The sequence below is a fragment of the Oncorhynchus clarkii genome, chromosome 21 (genome assembly GCF_045791955.1).
Source record: "Oncorhynchus clarkii lewisi isolate Uvic-CL-2024 chromosome 21, UVic_Ocla_1.0, whole genome shotgun sequence".
Classification (NCBI taxonomy): domain Eukaryota; kingdom Metazoa; phylum Chordata; class Actinopteri; order Salmoniformes; family Salmonidae; genus Oncorhynchus; species Oncorhynchus clarkii.
In genome coordinates this window covers 53,946,741-53,965,027 of record NC_092167.1, presented here as the reverse complement: position 1 = coordinate 53,965,027, position 18,287 = coordinate 53,946,741, and the positions used below count along the sequence as shown (strand labels likewise).

At 45.0% G+C, this 18,287-nt stretch overlaps 1 protein-coding gene across 2 annotated transcripts in view; it reads right to left on the bottom strand.

The window, feature by feature from the left end:
- The window catches only part of LOC139379147 (transferrin receptor 2), a 73,287-nt gene that overhangs the window by 13,466 nt on the left and 41,534 nt on the right, over positions 1–18,287 (bottom strand). For both annotated transcript variants that reach the window (XM_071121988.1, XM_071121989.1), the window contains exons 12-16: positions 13,308–13,371; positions 10,290–10,357; positions 10,027–10,097; positions 9,047–9,131; positions 7,899–8,126 (exon numbers count right to left, since the gene is read on the bottom strand). In XM_071121988.1, the coding sequence (XP_070978089.1) occupies positions 7,899–8,126; positions 9,047–9,131; positions 10,027–10,097; positions 10,290–10,357; positions 13,308–13,371 (516 nt within the window). The remainder of the gene's footprint in view (positions 1–7,898; positions 8,127–9,046; positions 9,132–10,026; positions 10,098–10,289; positions 10,358–13,307; positions 13,372–18,287) is intronic.

The window sequence follows — 18,287 nt, the reverse complement described above, 5'->3', positions numbered from 1 at the left end:
ATAACCCTATGGAATGGGACATCACTAGTGTAGGGACAGATTAATAACCCTATGGAATGGGACATCACTAGTGTAGGGACAGATTAATAACCCTATGGAATGGGACATCACTAGTGTAGGGACAGATGAATAACCCTATGGAATGGGACATCACTAGTGTAGGGACAGATTAATAACCCTATGGAATGAGACATCACTAGTGTAGGGACAGATTAATAACCCTATGGAATGGGACATCACTAGTGTAGTTAGAGATAAATAACCCTATGGAATGGGACATCACTAGTGTAGGGACAGATTAATAACCCTATGGAATGAGACATCACTAGTGTAGGGACAGATTAATAACCCTATGGAATGGGACATCACTAGTGTAGTTAGAGATTAATAACCCTATGGAATGGGACATCACTAGTGTAGGGGCAGATGAATAACCCTATGGAATGGGACATCACAAGTGTAGGGACAGATTAATAACCCTATGGAATGGGACATCACTAGTATAGTTAGAGATAAATAACCCTATGGAATGGGACATCACTAGTGTAGGGACAGATAAATAACCCTATGGAATGAGACATCACTAGTGTAGGGACAGATTAATAACCCAATGGAATGGGACATCACTAGTGTAGGGACAGATTAATAACCCTATGGAATGGGACATCACTAGTGTAGGGACAGATTAATAACCCTATGGAATGGGACATCACTAGTGTAGGGACAGATTAATAACCCAATGGAATGGGACATCACTAGTGTAGGGACAGATTAATAACCCTATGGAATGGGACATCACTAGTGTAGGGACAGATTAATAACCCTATGGAATGGGACATCACTAGTGTAGGGACAGATTAATAACCTTATGGAATGGGACATCACTAGTGTAGGGACAGATTAATAACCCAATGGAATGGGACATCACTAGTGTAGGGACAGATTAATAACCCTATGGAATGGGACATCACTAGTGTAGTTAGAGATAAATAACCTTATGGAATGGGACATCACTAGTGTAGTTAGAGATAAATAACCCTTTGGAATGGGACATCACTAGTGTAGGGACAGATTAATAACCCTATGGAATGGGACATCACTAGTGTAGGGACAGATTAATAACCCTATGGAATGGGACATCACTAGTGTAGGGACAGATTAATAACCCTATGGAATGGGACATCACTAGTGTAGGGACAGATTAATAACCCTATGGAATGGGACATCACTAGTGTAGGGACAGATTAATAACCCTATGGAATGGGACATCACTAGTGTAGTTAGAGATAAATAACCCTATGGAATGGGACATCACTTGTGCACATCAGAAACTGCAAGCTGACCACACAATTCATTGACAACGAGCCCTGTGTTTTTCTCAATGCCTGTACATGTCAGTAATATCTTTCAGTATATTTGTCATGCAACAAGTACATACTCTATTTTTGTTATAGTATATTTATTGGAACTTTCTCCAAATATTAGAACAAAATAATAAAAACATATATATATATAAAACATTTTTACGAACAAACAGACATAAATTAAACACAAAAACTAAGTTTCAATTAATTAATTACGTCCAACACATGGAGCGTACAGTGTAATCCTGAGAGCACCACCATTCTGAGTAAATCCTTGCAGCCAAATGGCTGATACCTCAGGTTCTAGGTCATTTAAATGAGGTTCCCACACTTTGTAGAACTGATCTGTAGAATGCAATGTACATGTCAGATATTCCAATGGCAAATAAATTCATTAAAAATCCTATAATGTGATTTTCTGGATTTTTTTTCTCATTTTGTCTGTCATAGTTGAAGTGTACCTATGATGAAAATTACAGGCCTTTCTCATCTTTTTAAGTGGGAGAACTTGCACAATTGGTGGCTGACTAAATACTTTTTGCCCAACTGTATAAAACTCTAGACCACCTTTACCCCATAAAACACTAGACCACCTTTACTCCACACAGAGACACATATAAAACTCTACACCACCTTTACTCCATAAAACTCTAGACCACCTTTACTCCACACAGAGACATATAAAACTCTACACCACCTTTACTCCATAAAACTCTACACCACCTTTACTCCACACAGAGACACATATAAAACTCTACACCACCTTTACTCCATAAAACTCTACACCACCTTTACTCCAAACAGAGACATATAAAACTCTACACCACCTTTACTCCATAAAACTCTAGACCACCTTTACTCCACACAGAGACACATATAAAACTCTACACCACCTTTACTCCATAAAACTCTACACCACCTTTACTCCAAACAGAGACATATAAAACTCTACACCACCTTTACTCCATAAAACTCTACACCACCTTTACTCCACACAGAGACACATATAAAACTCTACACCACCTTTACCCCATAAAACTCTAGACCACCTTTACTCCACACAGAGAGACATATAAAACTATAGACCACCTTTACTCCAAACAGAGACATATAAAACTCTAGATCACCTTTACCCCATAAAACTCTAGACCACCTTTACTCCACACAGAGACACATATAGAACTCTAGATCACCTTTCCCCCCAAACAGAGATGCATAAAAAACTCTCCTTCACCATCCATTTGGCAAATCTGACCATAACTGTTAAAAACAAAAATAAGAAGTACCAGTGACGCACTCAGTATGGAAATTGTCAGAGGAAACGGATGCTTAGCTACAGGGCTGTTTCGCTAGCACAGACAGGAATACAGTGATGCTGCCACCACCATGCTTCACTGTAGGACAGGAATACAGTAATGCTGCCTCCACCATGCTCACTGTAGGACAGGAATACAGTGATGCTGCCACCACCATGCTTCACCGTAGGACAGGAAAACAGTGATGCTGCCTCCACCATGCTTCACCGTAGGACAGGAAAACAGTGATGCTGCCTCCACCATGCTTCACCGTAGGACAGGAATACAGTCATGCTGCCTCCACCATGCTTCACCGTAGGACAGTAAAACAGTGCTCCATGCTCCACCACCATGCTTCACTGTAGGAGAGGAATACAGTGATGCTGCCACCACCATGCTTCGCCATAGGACAGGATTACAGTGATGTCTCCACCACCATGCTTCGCCATAGGACAGGATTACAGTGATGTCTCCACCACCATGCTTCACCATAGGACAGGATTACAGTGATGTCTCCACCACCATTTATTTTTTATTTTTTTTTATTTTACCTTTATTTAACTAGGCAAGTCAGTTAAGAACAAATTCTTATTTTCAATGACGGCCTAGGAACAGTGGGTTAACTGCCTGTTCAGGGATTTGTACCTTGTCAGCTCGGGGGTTTGAACTTGCAACCTTGCGGTTACTAGTCCAACGCTCTAACCACTAGGCTACCCTGCCGCCCCTAGGACCGTAGGACAGGAATACAGTGATGCTGCCACCACCATGCTTCACCGTAGGACAGGAATACAGTGATGCTTCTCACATCTCCTGAGCTTCCCAGACGCAGCCGTTTCGTCTTGTCGATGTATAGAAAAACTATCTAGATTTATATTTGACATGCCCTCAGCCACGACTCAGAGAAACATATAATATTACAGTTCTTCAGATCACGTTGATAGGGTAGTCTCGAACAGAGCTCCTCCAATTAATTATCCAGTGATTGAACGTTCGCCAATAGAACGGTGGGTAGAGGAGATTTATCCACTCTACGAGCTAGTTTCGTCTGGTAACCCGCACGCCAGCCACAATAGAGTCGTCTCCTCCATAGAGTGTCGGCGATGTGGGCCTGGTCTGCGATAATCAATGTGTCTTTCGCCTCCGACTCATTGAAATGCATTTATTGATGTCAACATTCATTTTTGTCACATTTAGTATATTACAGACAGCTTAATGCAAACTTTTAAATGATACAGTGGGGCAAAAAAGTATTTAGTCAGCCACCAATTGTGCAAGTTATCCCCCTTAAAAAGATGAGAGAGGCCTGTAATTTTAATCATAGGTACACTTCAACTATAACAGACAAAAATGAGAAGAAAAAAAATCCAGAAAATCACATTGTAGGATTTTTTATGAATTTATTTGCAAATTATGGTGGAAAATAAGTATTTGGTCAATAACAAAAGTTTATCTCAATACTTTGTTATATACCCTTTGTTGGCAATGACAGAGGTCAAACGTATTCTGTAAGTCTTCACAAGGTTTTCAAACACTGTTGCTGGTATTTTGGCCCATTCCTCCATGCCGATCTCCTCTAGAGCAGTGGTGTTTTGGGGCTGTTGCTGGGCAACACGGACTTTCCATTGCCTCCAAAGATTTTCTATGAGGTTGAGATCTGGAGACTGGCTAGGCCACTCCAGGACCTTGAAATGCTTCTTACGAAGCCACTCCTTCATTGCCCGGGCGGTGTGTTTTGGATCATTGTCATGCTGAAAGACCCAGCCACGTTTCATCTTCAATGCCCTTGCTGATGGAAGGAGGTTTTCACTCAAAATCTCACGATACATGGCCCCATTCATTCTTTCCTTTACATGGATCAGTCGTCCTGGTCCCTTTGCAGAAAAACAGTCCCAAAGCATGATGTTTCCACCCCCATGCTTCACAGTAGGTATGGTGTTCTTTGGATGCAACTCAGCATTCTTTGTCCTCCAAACACGACGAGTTCAGTTTTTACCAAAAAGTCATATTTCGGTTTCATCTGACCATATGACATTCTCCCAATCTTCTTCTGGATCACCCAAATGCTCTCTAGAAAACTTCAGATGGGCCTGGACATGTACTGGCTTAAGCAGGGGGACACGTCTGGCACTGCAGGATTTGAGTCCATGGCGACGTAGTGTGTTACTGATGGTAGGCTTTGTTACTTTGGTCCCAGCTCTCTGCAGGTCATTCACTAGGTCCCCCCGTGTGGTTCTGGGATTTTTGCTCACCGTTCTTGTGATCATTTTGACTCCACGGGGTGAGATCTTGCGTGGAGCCCCAGATCGAGGGAGATTATCAGTGGTCTTGTATGTCTTCCATTTCCTAATAATTGCTCCCACAGTTGATTTCTTCAAACCAAGCTGCTTACCTATTGCAGATTCAGTCGTCCCAGCCTGGTGCAGGTCTACAATTTTGTTTCTGGTGTCCTTTGACAGCTCTTTGGTCTTGGCCATAGTGGAGTTTGGAGTGTGACTGATTGAGGTTGTGGACAGGTGTCTTTTATACTGATAACAAGTTCAAACAGGTGCCATTAATACAGGTAATGAGTGGAAGACAGAGGAGCCTCTTAAAGAAGAAGTTACAGGTCTGTGAGAGCCAGAAATCTTGCTTGTTTGTAGGTGACCAAATACTTATTTTCCACCATAATTTGCAAATAAATTCATTAAAAATCCTACAATGTGATTTTCTGGATTTTTTTTCTCATTTTGTCTGTCATAGTTGAAGTGTACCTATGATGAACATTACAGGCCTCTCTCATCTTTTTAAGTGGGAGAACTTGCACAATTGGTGGCTGACTAACTACTTTTTTTCCCCCACTGTATGTGTGCTAAACATTTTCCTTAAATTCTGGAGAGACCATGAGCCCGGAGGGAGGAGAGAGACCACTAGCCCGGAGGGAGGAGAGAGACCACGAGCACAGAGGGAGGAGAGAGACCACGAGCCCGGAGGGAGACCACGAGCCTGGAGGGATGAGAGAGACCACGAGCCCGGAGGGAGGAGGGAGACCACGAGCCCGGAGGGAGGAGGGAGACCACGAGCCCGGAGGGAGGAGGGAGACCACGAGCCTGGAGGGAGGAGAAGACCACGAGCCCGGGGGGAGGAGGGAGACCACGAGCCCGGAGGGAGGAGAGAGACCACGAGCCCGGAGGGAGGAGGGAGACCATGATCCCGGAGGGAGGAGGGAAACCACGAGCCCGGAGTGAGGAGAGAGACCACGAGCCCGGAGGGAGAAGAGAGACCACGAGCCTGAAGGGAGACCACAAGCCCGGAGGGAGACCACGAGCCTGGAGGGAGACCACGAGCCCGGAGGGAGACCACGAGCCCGGAGGGAGACCACAAGCCTGGGGGGAGACCACGAACCCGGAGGGAGACCACGAGCCTGGAGGAAGGAGAGAGACAACGAGCCCGGAGGGAGGAGAGAGACCACGAGCCCGGAGGGAGGAGAGAGACCACGAGCCCGGAGGGAGGAGAGAGTCCACGAGCCTGGAGGGAGGAGAGAGACCACAAGCCCGGAGGGAGGAGAGAGACCACGAGACTGAAGGGAGACCACGAGCCCAGAGGGATGAGGGAGACCACGAGCCTGGAGGGAGGAGGGAGACCACGAGCCTGGAGGGAGACCACGAACCTGGAGGGAGGAGGGAGAGCACGAGCCCGGAGGGAGGAGGGAGACCACTAGCCCGGAGGGAGGAGGCAGACCAGGAGCCCGGAGGGAGGAGGGAGACCACGAGCCTGGAGGGAGGAGAGAGACCACGAGCCCGGAGGGGGGAGGGAGACCACGAGCCTGGAGGGGGGAGGGAGACCACGAGCCCAGAGGGGGAGGGAGACCACGAGCCTGGAGGGAGGAGGGAGACCACGAGCCAGGAGGGAGGAGAAGACCACGAGCCCGGAGGGAGGAGGGAGACCACGAGCCCGGAGGGAGGAGAGAGACCACAAGCCCGGAGGGAGGAGGGAGACCATGATCCCGGAGGGAGGAGGGAAACCACGAGCCCGGAGGGAGGAGAGAGACCACGAGCCCGGAGGGAGGAGAGAGACCACGAGCCTGAAGGGAGACCACGAGCCCGGAGGGAGACCACGAGCCTGGAGGGAGACCACGAGCCCGGAGGGAGACCACGAGACCGGAGGGAGACCACAAGCCTGGGGGAGACCACGAACCCGGAGGGAGACCACGAGCCTGGAGGAAGGAGAGAGAAAACGAGCCCGGATGGAGGAGAGAGACCACGAGCCCGGAGGGAGGAGAGAGACCACGAGCCCGGAGGGAGGAGAGAGTCCACGAGCCTGGAGGGAGGAGAGAGACCACGAGCCCGGAGGGAGGAGAGAAACCACGAGCATGAAGGGAAACCACGAGCCCAGAGGGAGGAGGGAGACCACGAGCCTGGAGGGAGGAGGGAGACCACAAGCCTGGAGGGAGACCACAAACCTGGAGGGAGGAGGGAGACCACGAGCCTGGAGGGAGGAGAGAGACCACGAGCCCGGAGGGGGTAGGGAGACCACGAGTCTGGAGGGGGGAGGGAGACCACGAGCCCGGAGGGGGAGGGAGACCACGAGCCCGGAGGGGGAGGGAGACCACAAGCCCGGAGGGGGAGGGAGACCACGAGCCCGGAGGGCGAGGGAGACCACGAGCCCGGAGGGGGAGGGAGACCACGAGCCTGAAGGGAGACCACGAGCCCAGAGGGAGGAGGGAGACCACGAGCCCAGAGGGAGGAGGGAGACCACGAGCCCGGAGGGAGGAGAGAGACCACGAGCCTGAAGGGAGACCACGAGCCCAGAGGGAGGAGGGAGACCACAAGCCTGGAGGGAGACCACAAACCTGGAGGGAGGAGGGAGAGCACGAGCCCGGAGGGAGGAGGGAGACCACGAGCCCGGAGGGAGGAGGCAGACCACGAGCCCGGAGGGAGGAGGGAGACCACGAGCCGGGAGGGAGGAGAGAGACCGCGAGCCCGGAGGGGGGAGGGAGACCACGAGCCTGGAGGGGGGAGGGAGACCACGAGCCCGGAGGGGGAGGGAGACCACAAGCCCGGAGGGGGAGGGAGACCACAAGCCCGGAGGGGGAGGGAGACCACGAGCCCGGAGGGGGAGGGAGACCACGAGCCCGGAGGGGGAGGGAGACCACGAGCCCGGAGGGGGAGGGAGACCACGAGCCCGGAGGTGGAGGGAGACCACGAGCCCGGAGGGGGAGGGAGACCACGAGCCCGGAGGGGGAGGGTTAGTGTGTTTATACCTGTAGTTCGGCAGAGTGCTTGTTGAGCTGGGCGCTGAACTGCAGTGCTGTATGGGAGTAGGTAGTGATGCGTAGAGGCAGGATGTGGTCGTGAGCCAATCGCAGCACCATCAGACCAACCAGCTCTCCTAGGCTCCGCCCTACGACCCCCAGACGACCCCCCAGGACTTCCTGGAGTCGCCCGGAGGTGTCCAATGGGGTGTTGACAAACGGGTAGGGGCGGGAGTCCTGAAGAGACACACACACACACACTATTTGAATCATCACTGAAACAGTGTAGCATTCAAGAGAAAGACCCTAGAGAAAGAAAAGGCATGTAGAAAGAGGAGTAAGTTTGTAGGAGATGTAGAGGGAGAGGTGAGATAAGAGGTAGAGGGAGAGGTGAGAGAAGAGGTAGAGGGAGAGGTGAGAGAAGAGGTAGAGGGAGAGGTGAGAGAATTGGTAGAGAGTGAGGTGAGAGAAGAGGTAGAGAGAGAGGTGAGAGAAGAGGTAGAGAGAGAGGTGAGAGAAGAGGTAGAGAGAGAGGTGAGAGAAGAGGTAGAGAGAGAGGTGAGAGAAGAGGTTAGAGAGAGGTGAGAGAAGAGGTAAAGAGAGAGGTGAGAGAAGAGGTAGAGAGAGAGGTGAGAGAAGAGGTAGAGAGAGAGGTGAGAGAAGAGGTAGAGAGAGGGGTGAGTTTAGAGGCGAGGTAGAGAGATTGGTGAGTTTAGAGGAGAGGGAGAGGTGATAGGAGAGATAGAGAGAGGGGTGAGTTTAGATGAGAGGTAGAGAGAGGTGTGAGTTTAGATGAGAGTTAGAGAGAGAGGTGAGTTTAAAGGAGAGGTAGAGAGAGAGTTGAGAGGAGAGGTAGAGCGGTGAGTTTAGAGGAGAGGTAGAGAGAGTGGTGAGAGAAGAGAGAGATAGAGGTGAAAGTAGAGATATAGAGAGAGGTGAGTTTAGATGAGAGGTAGAGAGAGAGGTGAAAGGAGAGGTAGAGAGAGATGTGAGTTTAGATGAGAGGTAGAGAGAGAGGTGAAAGGAGAGGTAGAGAGAGAGGTGAGAGGAGAGGTAGAGAGAGAAGTGAAAGGAGAAGTAAAGAGAGAGGTGAGTTTAGAGGAGAGGTGGAGAGAGAGGTGAGAGGAGAGAGAGAGAGGTGAGAGGAGGGGTTTTACCTCGTTGAAGCGTAGCTCCATAGCAGGAACTCCTCCAAAGGCTGTGAAACTATATGCCCCGCTGTTCAGGTACAATGGCTTAATACTGGAGGAGAGAGAGAAACAGAGAGTTAGTATCAACTATACACCCCACTGTTCAGATATGACGGCTTAATACTAGAGGAGAGAGGAGAGAGGGAGAGGGAGAGAAGAGAGGGAAGGAGAGAGGGGGAGGGAGAAAGAGAGAGGGGACGAGAGAGGGGGAGGGAGAGGGAGAGAGGGGAGGAGAGAGGTGGAGGGAGAGGGAGGGAGAGGGAGAGAGGGGAGGAGAGAGGGGGAGGGAGAGAGGGGAGGAGAGAGGGGGAGGGAGAGGGAGAGAGGGGAGGAGAGAGGGGGGGAGAGGGAGAGAGGGGAGGAGAGAGGGGGGGAGGGAGAGAGGGGAGGAGAGAGGGGGAGGGAGAGGAAGAGAGGGGAGGAGAGAGGGGGGAGAGGGGGAGGGAGAGAGGGGAGGAGAGAGGGGAGGAGAGAGGGGGAGGGAGAGAGGGGAAGAGAGAGGGGGAGGGAGAGAGGGGAGGAGAGAGGGGGAGAGAGAGGGGAGGAGAGAGGGGGAGAGAGAGGGGAGGAGAGAGGGGGAGGGAGAGAGGGGAGGGAGAGGGGGAGAGAGAGAGGGGAGGAGAGAGGGGGAGGGGGAGGGAGAGAGGGGAGGAGAGGGGGGAGAGAGAGAGGGGAGGAGAGAGGGGGAGAGAGAGGGAGAGAGGGGAGGAGAGAGGGGGGAGAGAGAGGGAGAGAGGGGAGGAGAGAGGGGGAGAGAGAGGGAGAGAGGGGAGGAGAGAGGGGGGATAGAGGGGGGAGAGAGAGGGAGAGAGGGGAGGAGAGAGGGAGAAAGAGGAGGAGAGAGGGGGAGAGAGAGGGAGAGAGGGGAGGAGAGAGATGGAGAGAAATAGAAAGTCTGTATGTTAAAGACAAGGAAGAATTGAAAGTAGAAGATAAGAGTTACTCACATCTTCCAGCTGCCCCCCTCTTTCTCTGCCTGGCTGTAGATGGTCTGGCCTGTGTGTTTAGGATGCTCCACCTGTGTGTGTGTGTGTGTGTGTGTGTGTGTGTGTGTGTGTGTGTGTGTGTGTGTGTGTGTGTGTGTGTGTGTGTGTGTGTGTGTGTATGTAGGTATACACACACAGACGTTATACATTATTCACACTGTACATATGATAAACACACACAAAGGTAGAGTATATTTAGTAGAATATAGACAATGGAAAGTTACCTGTTTGATGGCTGATTCTATTAGATCGAGCAGTAGAGGACTAGTGTAGGCCGACAGGTTATCATCACCTGAGACAACAACACAGATTCTCATTATATGAAATTAACATCGGATGTATTTATCATATATGTTCAACATCATCTATATTCAACATCTATATTCTACATCTATATTCTACATCTATATTCAACATCATCTATATTCAACATCTATATTCAACATTATATGTAATTAACATTATATATTTATTATCATATATATTTAACATCATATATATTTAACATCATATATATTTAACATCATATGTATTTATTATCATATATATTTAACATCATATGTATTTATGATCATATTTAACATCATATATATTTATTATCATATATATTTAACATCATATATATTTAACATCATATATATTTAACATCATATATATTTAACATCATATATATTTAACATCATATGTATTTATGATCATATATATTTAACATCATATGTATTTATGATCATATACAGTGAAAAAAATTACAGACCTCTACATGCTTTGTAAGTAGGAAAACCTGCAAAATCGGCACTGTATCAAATACTTGTTCTCCCCACTGTATATTTAACATGATATATATTTATTATCATATATATTTAACATCTATATTCAACATTATATGTAATTAACATCAGATGTATTTATCATATATATTTAACAAAATATTTTTTCAAATTCTATATTCAACATTATAAATATTTAACAAAATATATATTTAATATCATATGTATTTATCAGACATATTTAACATATTTATTATCATATGTATTTATCAGACATATTTAACAAAATCTATATTTTATATATGTATTTATCATACATATTTAACAAAATCTATATTTTATATATGTATTTATCATACATCATTTAAAATATATATATATATATTTATTATTATACGTATTTATCATACATATTTAACATCATAACATTTTTACGTAATACAGTGCATTCAGAAAGTATTCAGACTCCTTGACATTTTCCACATTTTGTTACGTTACAGCCTTGTTCTAAAATGTATGAATCCCCATCCAACCTGACAGAGCTTGAGAGGATCTGCAGAGAAGAATGGGAGAAACTCCCCAAATACAGGTGTGCCAAGCTTGTAGCGTCATACCCAAGAAGACTGGAGGCTGTAATCGCTGCCAAAGGTGCTTCAACAAAGTACTGAGTAAAGGGTCTGAATACTTATGTAAATGTGATATTTCAAATGTTTTATTTTATTTTTATAAATGTATTTTTATAAATGTATAAAAACCTGTTTTTCCTTTGTCATTATGAGGTATTGTGATGTCATTATGGGGTATTGTGATGTCATTATGGGGTATTGTGATGTCATTATGGGGTATTGAGATGTCATTATGGGGTATTGTGATGTCATTATGGGGTATTGTGATGTCATTATGGGGTATTGTGATGTCATTATGAGGTATTGTGATGTCATTATGGGGTATTGTGATGTCATTATGGGGTATTGAGATGTCATTATGGGGTATTGTGATGTCATTATGGGGTATTGTGATGTCATTATGGGGTATTGTGATGTCATTATGGGGTATTGTGATGTCATTATGGGGTATTGTGATGTCATTATGGGTATTGTGATGTCATTATGGGGTATTGTGATGTCATTATGGGTTATTGTGATGTCATTATGGGGTATTGTGATGTCATTATGGGGTATTGTGTGTTGATTGATGAGGGGGGAAAAACTATTTAATCCATTTTATAATAAGGCTGTAACATAAAAAAAATTTAAAAAGTCAAGGGGTCTGAACTGTATGTATTTAACATGGTATATATTTAACATCAGATATATTTAACATCAGATATATTTAACATCGTATATATTCGTATATAAGGTACCGCATCTCAGTTCTATGTGGGGGGCTCCCGAGTGGCACAGCGGTCTAAGGTACTGCATCTCAGTGCTATGTGGTGGGCTCCCGAGTGGCACAGCGGTCTAAGGTACTGCATCTCAGTTCTATGTGGGGGGCTCCCGAGTGGCACAGCGGTCTAAGGTACCGCATCTCAGTGCTATGTGGGGGGGTCCCGAGTGGCACAGCGGTCTAAGGTACCACATCTCAGTGCTATGTGGGGGGGTCCCGAGTGGCACAGCAGTCTAAGGTACCACATCTCAGTGCTATGTGGGGGCTCCCGAGTGGCGCAGCGGTCTAAGGTACCGCATCTCAGTGCTAGAGGCGTCACTGCAGAGCCTGGTTCGATTCCAGGCTGTATCACAAACGGCCGCGATTGGGAGTTCCATAGCGCGGCACACAATGGGCCCCGTGTCGTCCGGGTTTGGCCGGGGGAGGCCGTCATTGTAAATGGGAATTTGTTCTTAACTGCCTAGTTAAATGAAGGTTAAAAATAAATAAGCAAACCAGTCAATTGAAATACATTCATTAGGCCCGAATCTATGGATTTCACATGACTGGGCAGGGGCACATCCATAGATGGGCCTGGGAGGGCATATGCCCACCCATTTGGGAGCTAGGCCCAGCCAATCAGAATGAGTTTTTCCCTACAAAAGGGCTTTATTATAGACAGAAATGCCCCACCCCCTCAGACGATTCAGCAGGTGAAGAAGCCGGATGTGGAGGTCCTGGGCTGGCGTGGTTAAACATAGTCTGCAGTTGTGAGGCCAGTTGGACACACTGCTAAATTCTCTAAAACGACATTGGAGGTGGCTTATGGTAGAGAAATTAACCAAGATGCTCTGGTGGACATTCCTGCAGACAGCATGCCAATCGCACGCTCCCTCAAAACAGGAGACATCTGTGGCATTGTGTTGTGTGAATTTTTTTTAAATAGAAATAAGCCTTTTGTGAATATGGAACATTTCTGGGATCTTTTATTTCAGATCATGAAGCATGGGACCAACACTTTACATTATGCGTTTATAGTGTTGTTCAGTGTATATTTCACATCATATGTTCAACATTGGAACAATGTTATGCTGTGGCTCTTTGGTTTACCCATAACCGCCTGGTCCAGACTGAAGTACGCCACGGCCTTCAGGTGTAGCATGGACAGGTAACCCTGGCAACCATAGGAGAGGTAAGAGAGGTTCAGGATAATACATGGACAGACAGAGGTAGAGAAAGAACAATAGAGATATCGGTAGAGAGAGAGAGCGAGCAAGAGAGAGAGAGTGAGAGAGAGAGAGAGAGAGAGAGAGAGAGAGAGAGAGAGACACAGAGAGAGATGGGGCTGGCCTCAATTAGTCGACTGGTCGATTGTTTGGGCGTTAGGTTGTTGGTCAACCAAGATTGTTTTAGTCGAGCTGTAACAAATATATATAGTACCAGTCAAAAGTTTGGACACATCTACTCGTTCAAGGGTTTTTCTTTATTTTTACTATTTTTTGCCTCGTAGAACAGTAGTGAAGACATATGGAATCATGTAGTAACCAACATTTTTTTAAACAAATCAAACTATATTTTATATTTGAGATTCTCCAAAAGTAGCCACCCTTTGCCTTGATGACAACTTTGCACACTCTTGGCATTCTCTCAACCAGCTTCATGAGGTAGTCACCTGGAATGCATTTCAATTAACAGGTGTGCCTTGTTAAAAGTTCATTTGTGGAATTTCTTTCCTTCTTAATGCGTTTGACGCAATCAGTTGTCTTGTGACAAGGTAGGGGTGGTATACATAAGATAGTATCAAGGTGGGAGGGGGGGTATACAGAAGATAGACCTATTTGGTAAAAGACCAAGTCCATAGTATAATAATATTTTGAAGATAGGATAAGACACAATGCAGAGGATGAGAGGACTAAAAACTAGAGTCCTAATGGTCAAAAGTGTATAAAATATAATAATGGTCAATAGGAAATTAGGAGTTGGGTTTCAGTTCAACATCTGTTAGAATCTGTGGAATGTCCTGAACTCAGAGCGACGTGTGCTACGTGGGCCACATTGGACTGTACATTGAGTCTGGGGCAGGATACTTGTTATTTGGCCATTGGCCAAGTTGTACTGCAAGGACTTCTGATTGGTCAACCCAAGGCTAGGGTGAGGGGTTATAAATGGCATCCTGTTCCTTTGTTCAGAGGGAGAATAGTTGAGGACAGGGGAGACTAAACCTATTTTTCTCCCCCTGACTTGCTTTGGAGTGTTTTTGAATAATAACATACATTGCTAACACCTCAACTAAGCAAAGAGAAACGAAAGTCCATCATTACTTTAAGACAAGAACTTTGAAAGTTTCTTCAAGTGCAGTCACAAAAAACATCAAGCTCTATGATGAAACTGGCTCTCATGAGGACGACCACAGGAAAGGAAGACCCAGAGTTACCTCTGCTGCAGAAGATAAGTTCATTAGTTACCAGCCTCAGAAATTGCAGCCCAAATAAATGCTTCACAGAGTTCAAGTAACAGACACATCTCAACAGAGGAGACTGCGTGAATCAGGCCTTCATGGTCGAATTTATGCAAACAAACCACTACTAAAGGACACCAATAAGAAGAAGAGACTTGCTTGGGGCAACGGAAATATGTCCTTTGGTCTGATGAGTCCAAATTTGAGACTTGGGTTTCAACCGCCATGTCTTTGTCAGACGCAGAGTAGATGAACGGATGATCTCCGCATGTGCGGTTCCCACCGTGAAGCATGAAGGAGGTGTGGTGGTGTGGGGGTGCTTTGCTGGTGGCACTGTCTGTGATTTATTTAAAATTCAAGGCACACAACCAGCATGGCTTACACAGCATTCTGCAGCGATACGCCATCCCATCTGGTTTGTGCTTAGTGGGACTATCATTTGTTCTTCAACAGGACAATGACCCAAAACACACCTCCAGGCTGTGTAAGAGCTATTTGACCAAGAAGGAGAGTGATGGAGTGCTGCATCAGATGACCTGGTCTCCACAATCACCCGACCTCAACCCATTTGAGATGAGTCGGAAAACAGAAATAAAGAAAATTAGCCAACAGGTGCTGCTTTTCCTTCACTCCAAGACTGTTGGAAAAGCATTCCAGGTGAAGCTGGTTGAGAGAATACCAAGAGTGTGCAAAACAGTCATCAAGGCAAAGGGTGACTACTTTGAAGGCACTATGGTGGTCTGCTTATACATGTTGGTATTACAGACTCGGTTTAGCTTGTCTGAGAGGCTTGTGTCACTGGGAAGCTCTCGGCTGTGCTTCCCCTTTACAGTATTAATGGTTTGCAAGCTCTGCCTCATCCGACGAGCGTAAGAGCCGGTGTAGTACGATTCGATCTTAGTCCTGTATTGACACTTTGCCTGTTTGATGGTTTGTCGATGTCATCGATGCACTTATTGATGAAGCCAGAGATTGATGTGATGTACTCCTCAATGCCATCGGAGGAATCCCAGAACATATTCCAGTCTGTGCTAGCAAAACAGTCCTGTAGCTTAGCATCTGCTTCATCTGACCACTTTTTTATTGACCTAGTCACTGGTGCTTCCTGCTTTAGTTTTTGCTTGTAAGCAGGAATCAGGAGGATATAATTATGGTCAGATTTTCCAAATAGAGGGAAAGGGAGAGTTTTGTATGTGTCTCTGTGTGTCTCTGTGTGTGGAGTAAAGGTGGTCCAGAGTTTTTTCCCCTCTGGTTGCACATTTAGCTGATAGAAATTTTATAAAACAGATTTAAAAAACAGATTTAAGTTTCCGTCATTGAACTGTCATTGAACATTTTAATTTGTTCTTAACTTACTTGCTTAGTTAAATAAAAAGGTACAAATAAATTCAATTTAAAAAAAATAGCTTGAGACTTCCTTAGATATCGTGCACCAGCTGTTATTTACCTCTCTCCCTTTCGATAACCACTCAGCATGAAAGGTAGAAATGTAATGGAAACGTCATAAAATAGGCCCCACCTGATTACTTCTTATCGGTGCTTGACTTGGACTGAAATAGGTTCCAGTACTCATTTGAGGTGCCAGGACTGTTTATATTTAGGAGCAGGAGCTTCACAATACTTTAGAGATAATATTCTATAAGAGGAACAGGACCTCTACAATACTTTAGAGATAATATTCTACAAGAGGAACAGGACCTCTACAATACTTTAGAGATAATATTCTATAAGAGGAACAGGACCTCTACAATACTTTAGAGATAATATTCTACAAGAGGAACAGGACCTCTACAATACTTTAGAGATAATATTCTACAAGAGGAACAGGACCTCTACAATACTTTAGAGATAATATTCTACAAGAGGAACAGGACCTCTACAATACTTTAGAGATAATATTCTATAAGAGGAACAGGACCTCTACAATACTTTAGAGATAATATTCTATAAGAGGAACAGGACCTCTACAATACTTTAGAGATAATATTCTATAAGAGGAACAGGACCTCTACAATACTTTAGAGATAATATTCTATAAGAGGAACAGGACCTCTACAATACTTTAGAGATAATATTATATAAGAGGAACAGGACCTCTACAATACTTTAGAGATAATATTCTATAAGAGGAACAGGAGCTCTACAATACTTTAGAGATAATATTCTACAAGAGGAACAGGACCTCTACAATACTTTAGAGATAATATTCTATAAGAGGAACAGGACCTCTACAATACTTTAGAGATAATATTCTACAAGAGGAACAGGAGCTCTACAATACATTAGAGATAATATTCTACAAGAGGAACAGGACCTCTACAATACTTTAGAGATAATATTATATAAGAGGAACAGGACCTCTACAATACTTTAGAGATAATATTCTACAAGAGGAACAGGACCTCTACAATACTTTAGAGATAATATTCTATAAGAGGAACAGGACCTCTACAATACTTTAGAGATAATATTCTATAAGAGGAACAGGACCTCTACAATACTTTAGAGATAATATTCTACAAGAGGAACAGGACCTCTACAATACTTTAGAGATAATATTCTATAAGAGGAACAGGACCTCTACAATACTTTAGAGATAATATTCTATAAGAGGAACAGGACCTCTACAATACTTTAGAGATAATATTCTATAAGAGGAGCAGGACCTCTACAATACTTTAGAGATAATATTCTACAAGAGGAACAGGACCTCTACAATACTTTAGAGATAATATTCTACAAGAGGAACAGGACCTCTACAATACTTTAGAGATAATATTCTACAAGAGGAACAGGACCTCTACAATACTTTAGAGATAATATTCTATAAGAGGAACAGGACCTCTACAATACTTTAGAGATAATATTCTACAAGAGGAACAGGACCTCTACAATACTTTAGAGATAATATTCTACAAGAGGAACAGGACCTCTACAATACTTTAGAGATAATATTCTACAAGAGGAACAGGACCTCTACAATACTTTAGAGATATTATTCTATAAGAGGAACAGGACCTCTACAATACTTTAGAGATAATATTCTACAAGAGGAACAGGACCTCTACAATACTTTAGAGATAATATTCTACAAGAGGAACAGGACCTCTACAATACTTTAGAGATAATATTCTACAAGAGGAACAGGACCTCTACAATACTTTAGAGATAATATTCTATAAGAGGAACAGGACCTCTACAATACTTTAGAGATAATATTCTATAAGAGGAACAGGACCTCTACAATACTTTAGAGATAATATTCTAAAAGAGGAACAGGACCTCTACAATACTTTAGAGATAATATTCTATAAGAGGAACAGGACCTCTACAATACTTTAGAGATAATATTCTATAAGAGGAACAGGACCTCTACAATACTTTAGAGATAATATTCTATAAGAGGAACAGGACCTCTACAATACTTTAGAGATAATATTCTATAAGAGGAACAGGACCTCAGGCAGTAGAACATTTGAGGTGTCGGTACTCAGCTCCGGTGAGCTCCTGTTCAAGTCACTGCTTCTAATCCCTTCTGCAGTCTCCAGGTGTGTCTGTCCCGAGCTCACTGAGCAGGAAACTCTCAGGGCCCAAAATATTGTATACAATGTTGCAAGTTCTCTAGCTGCAAG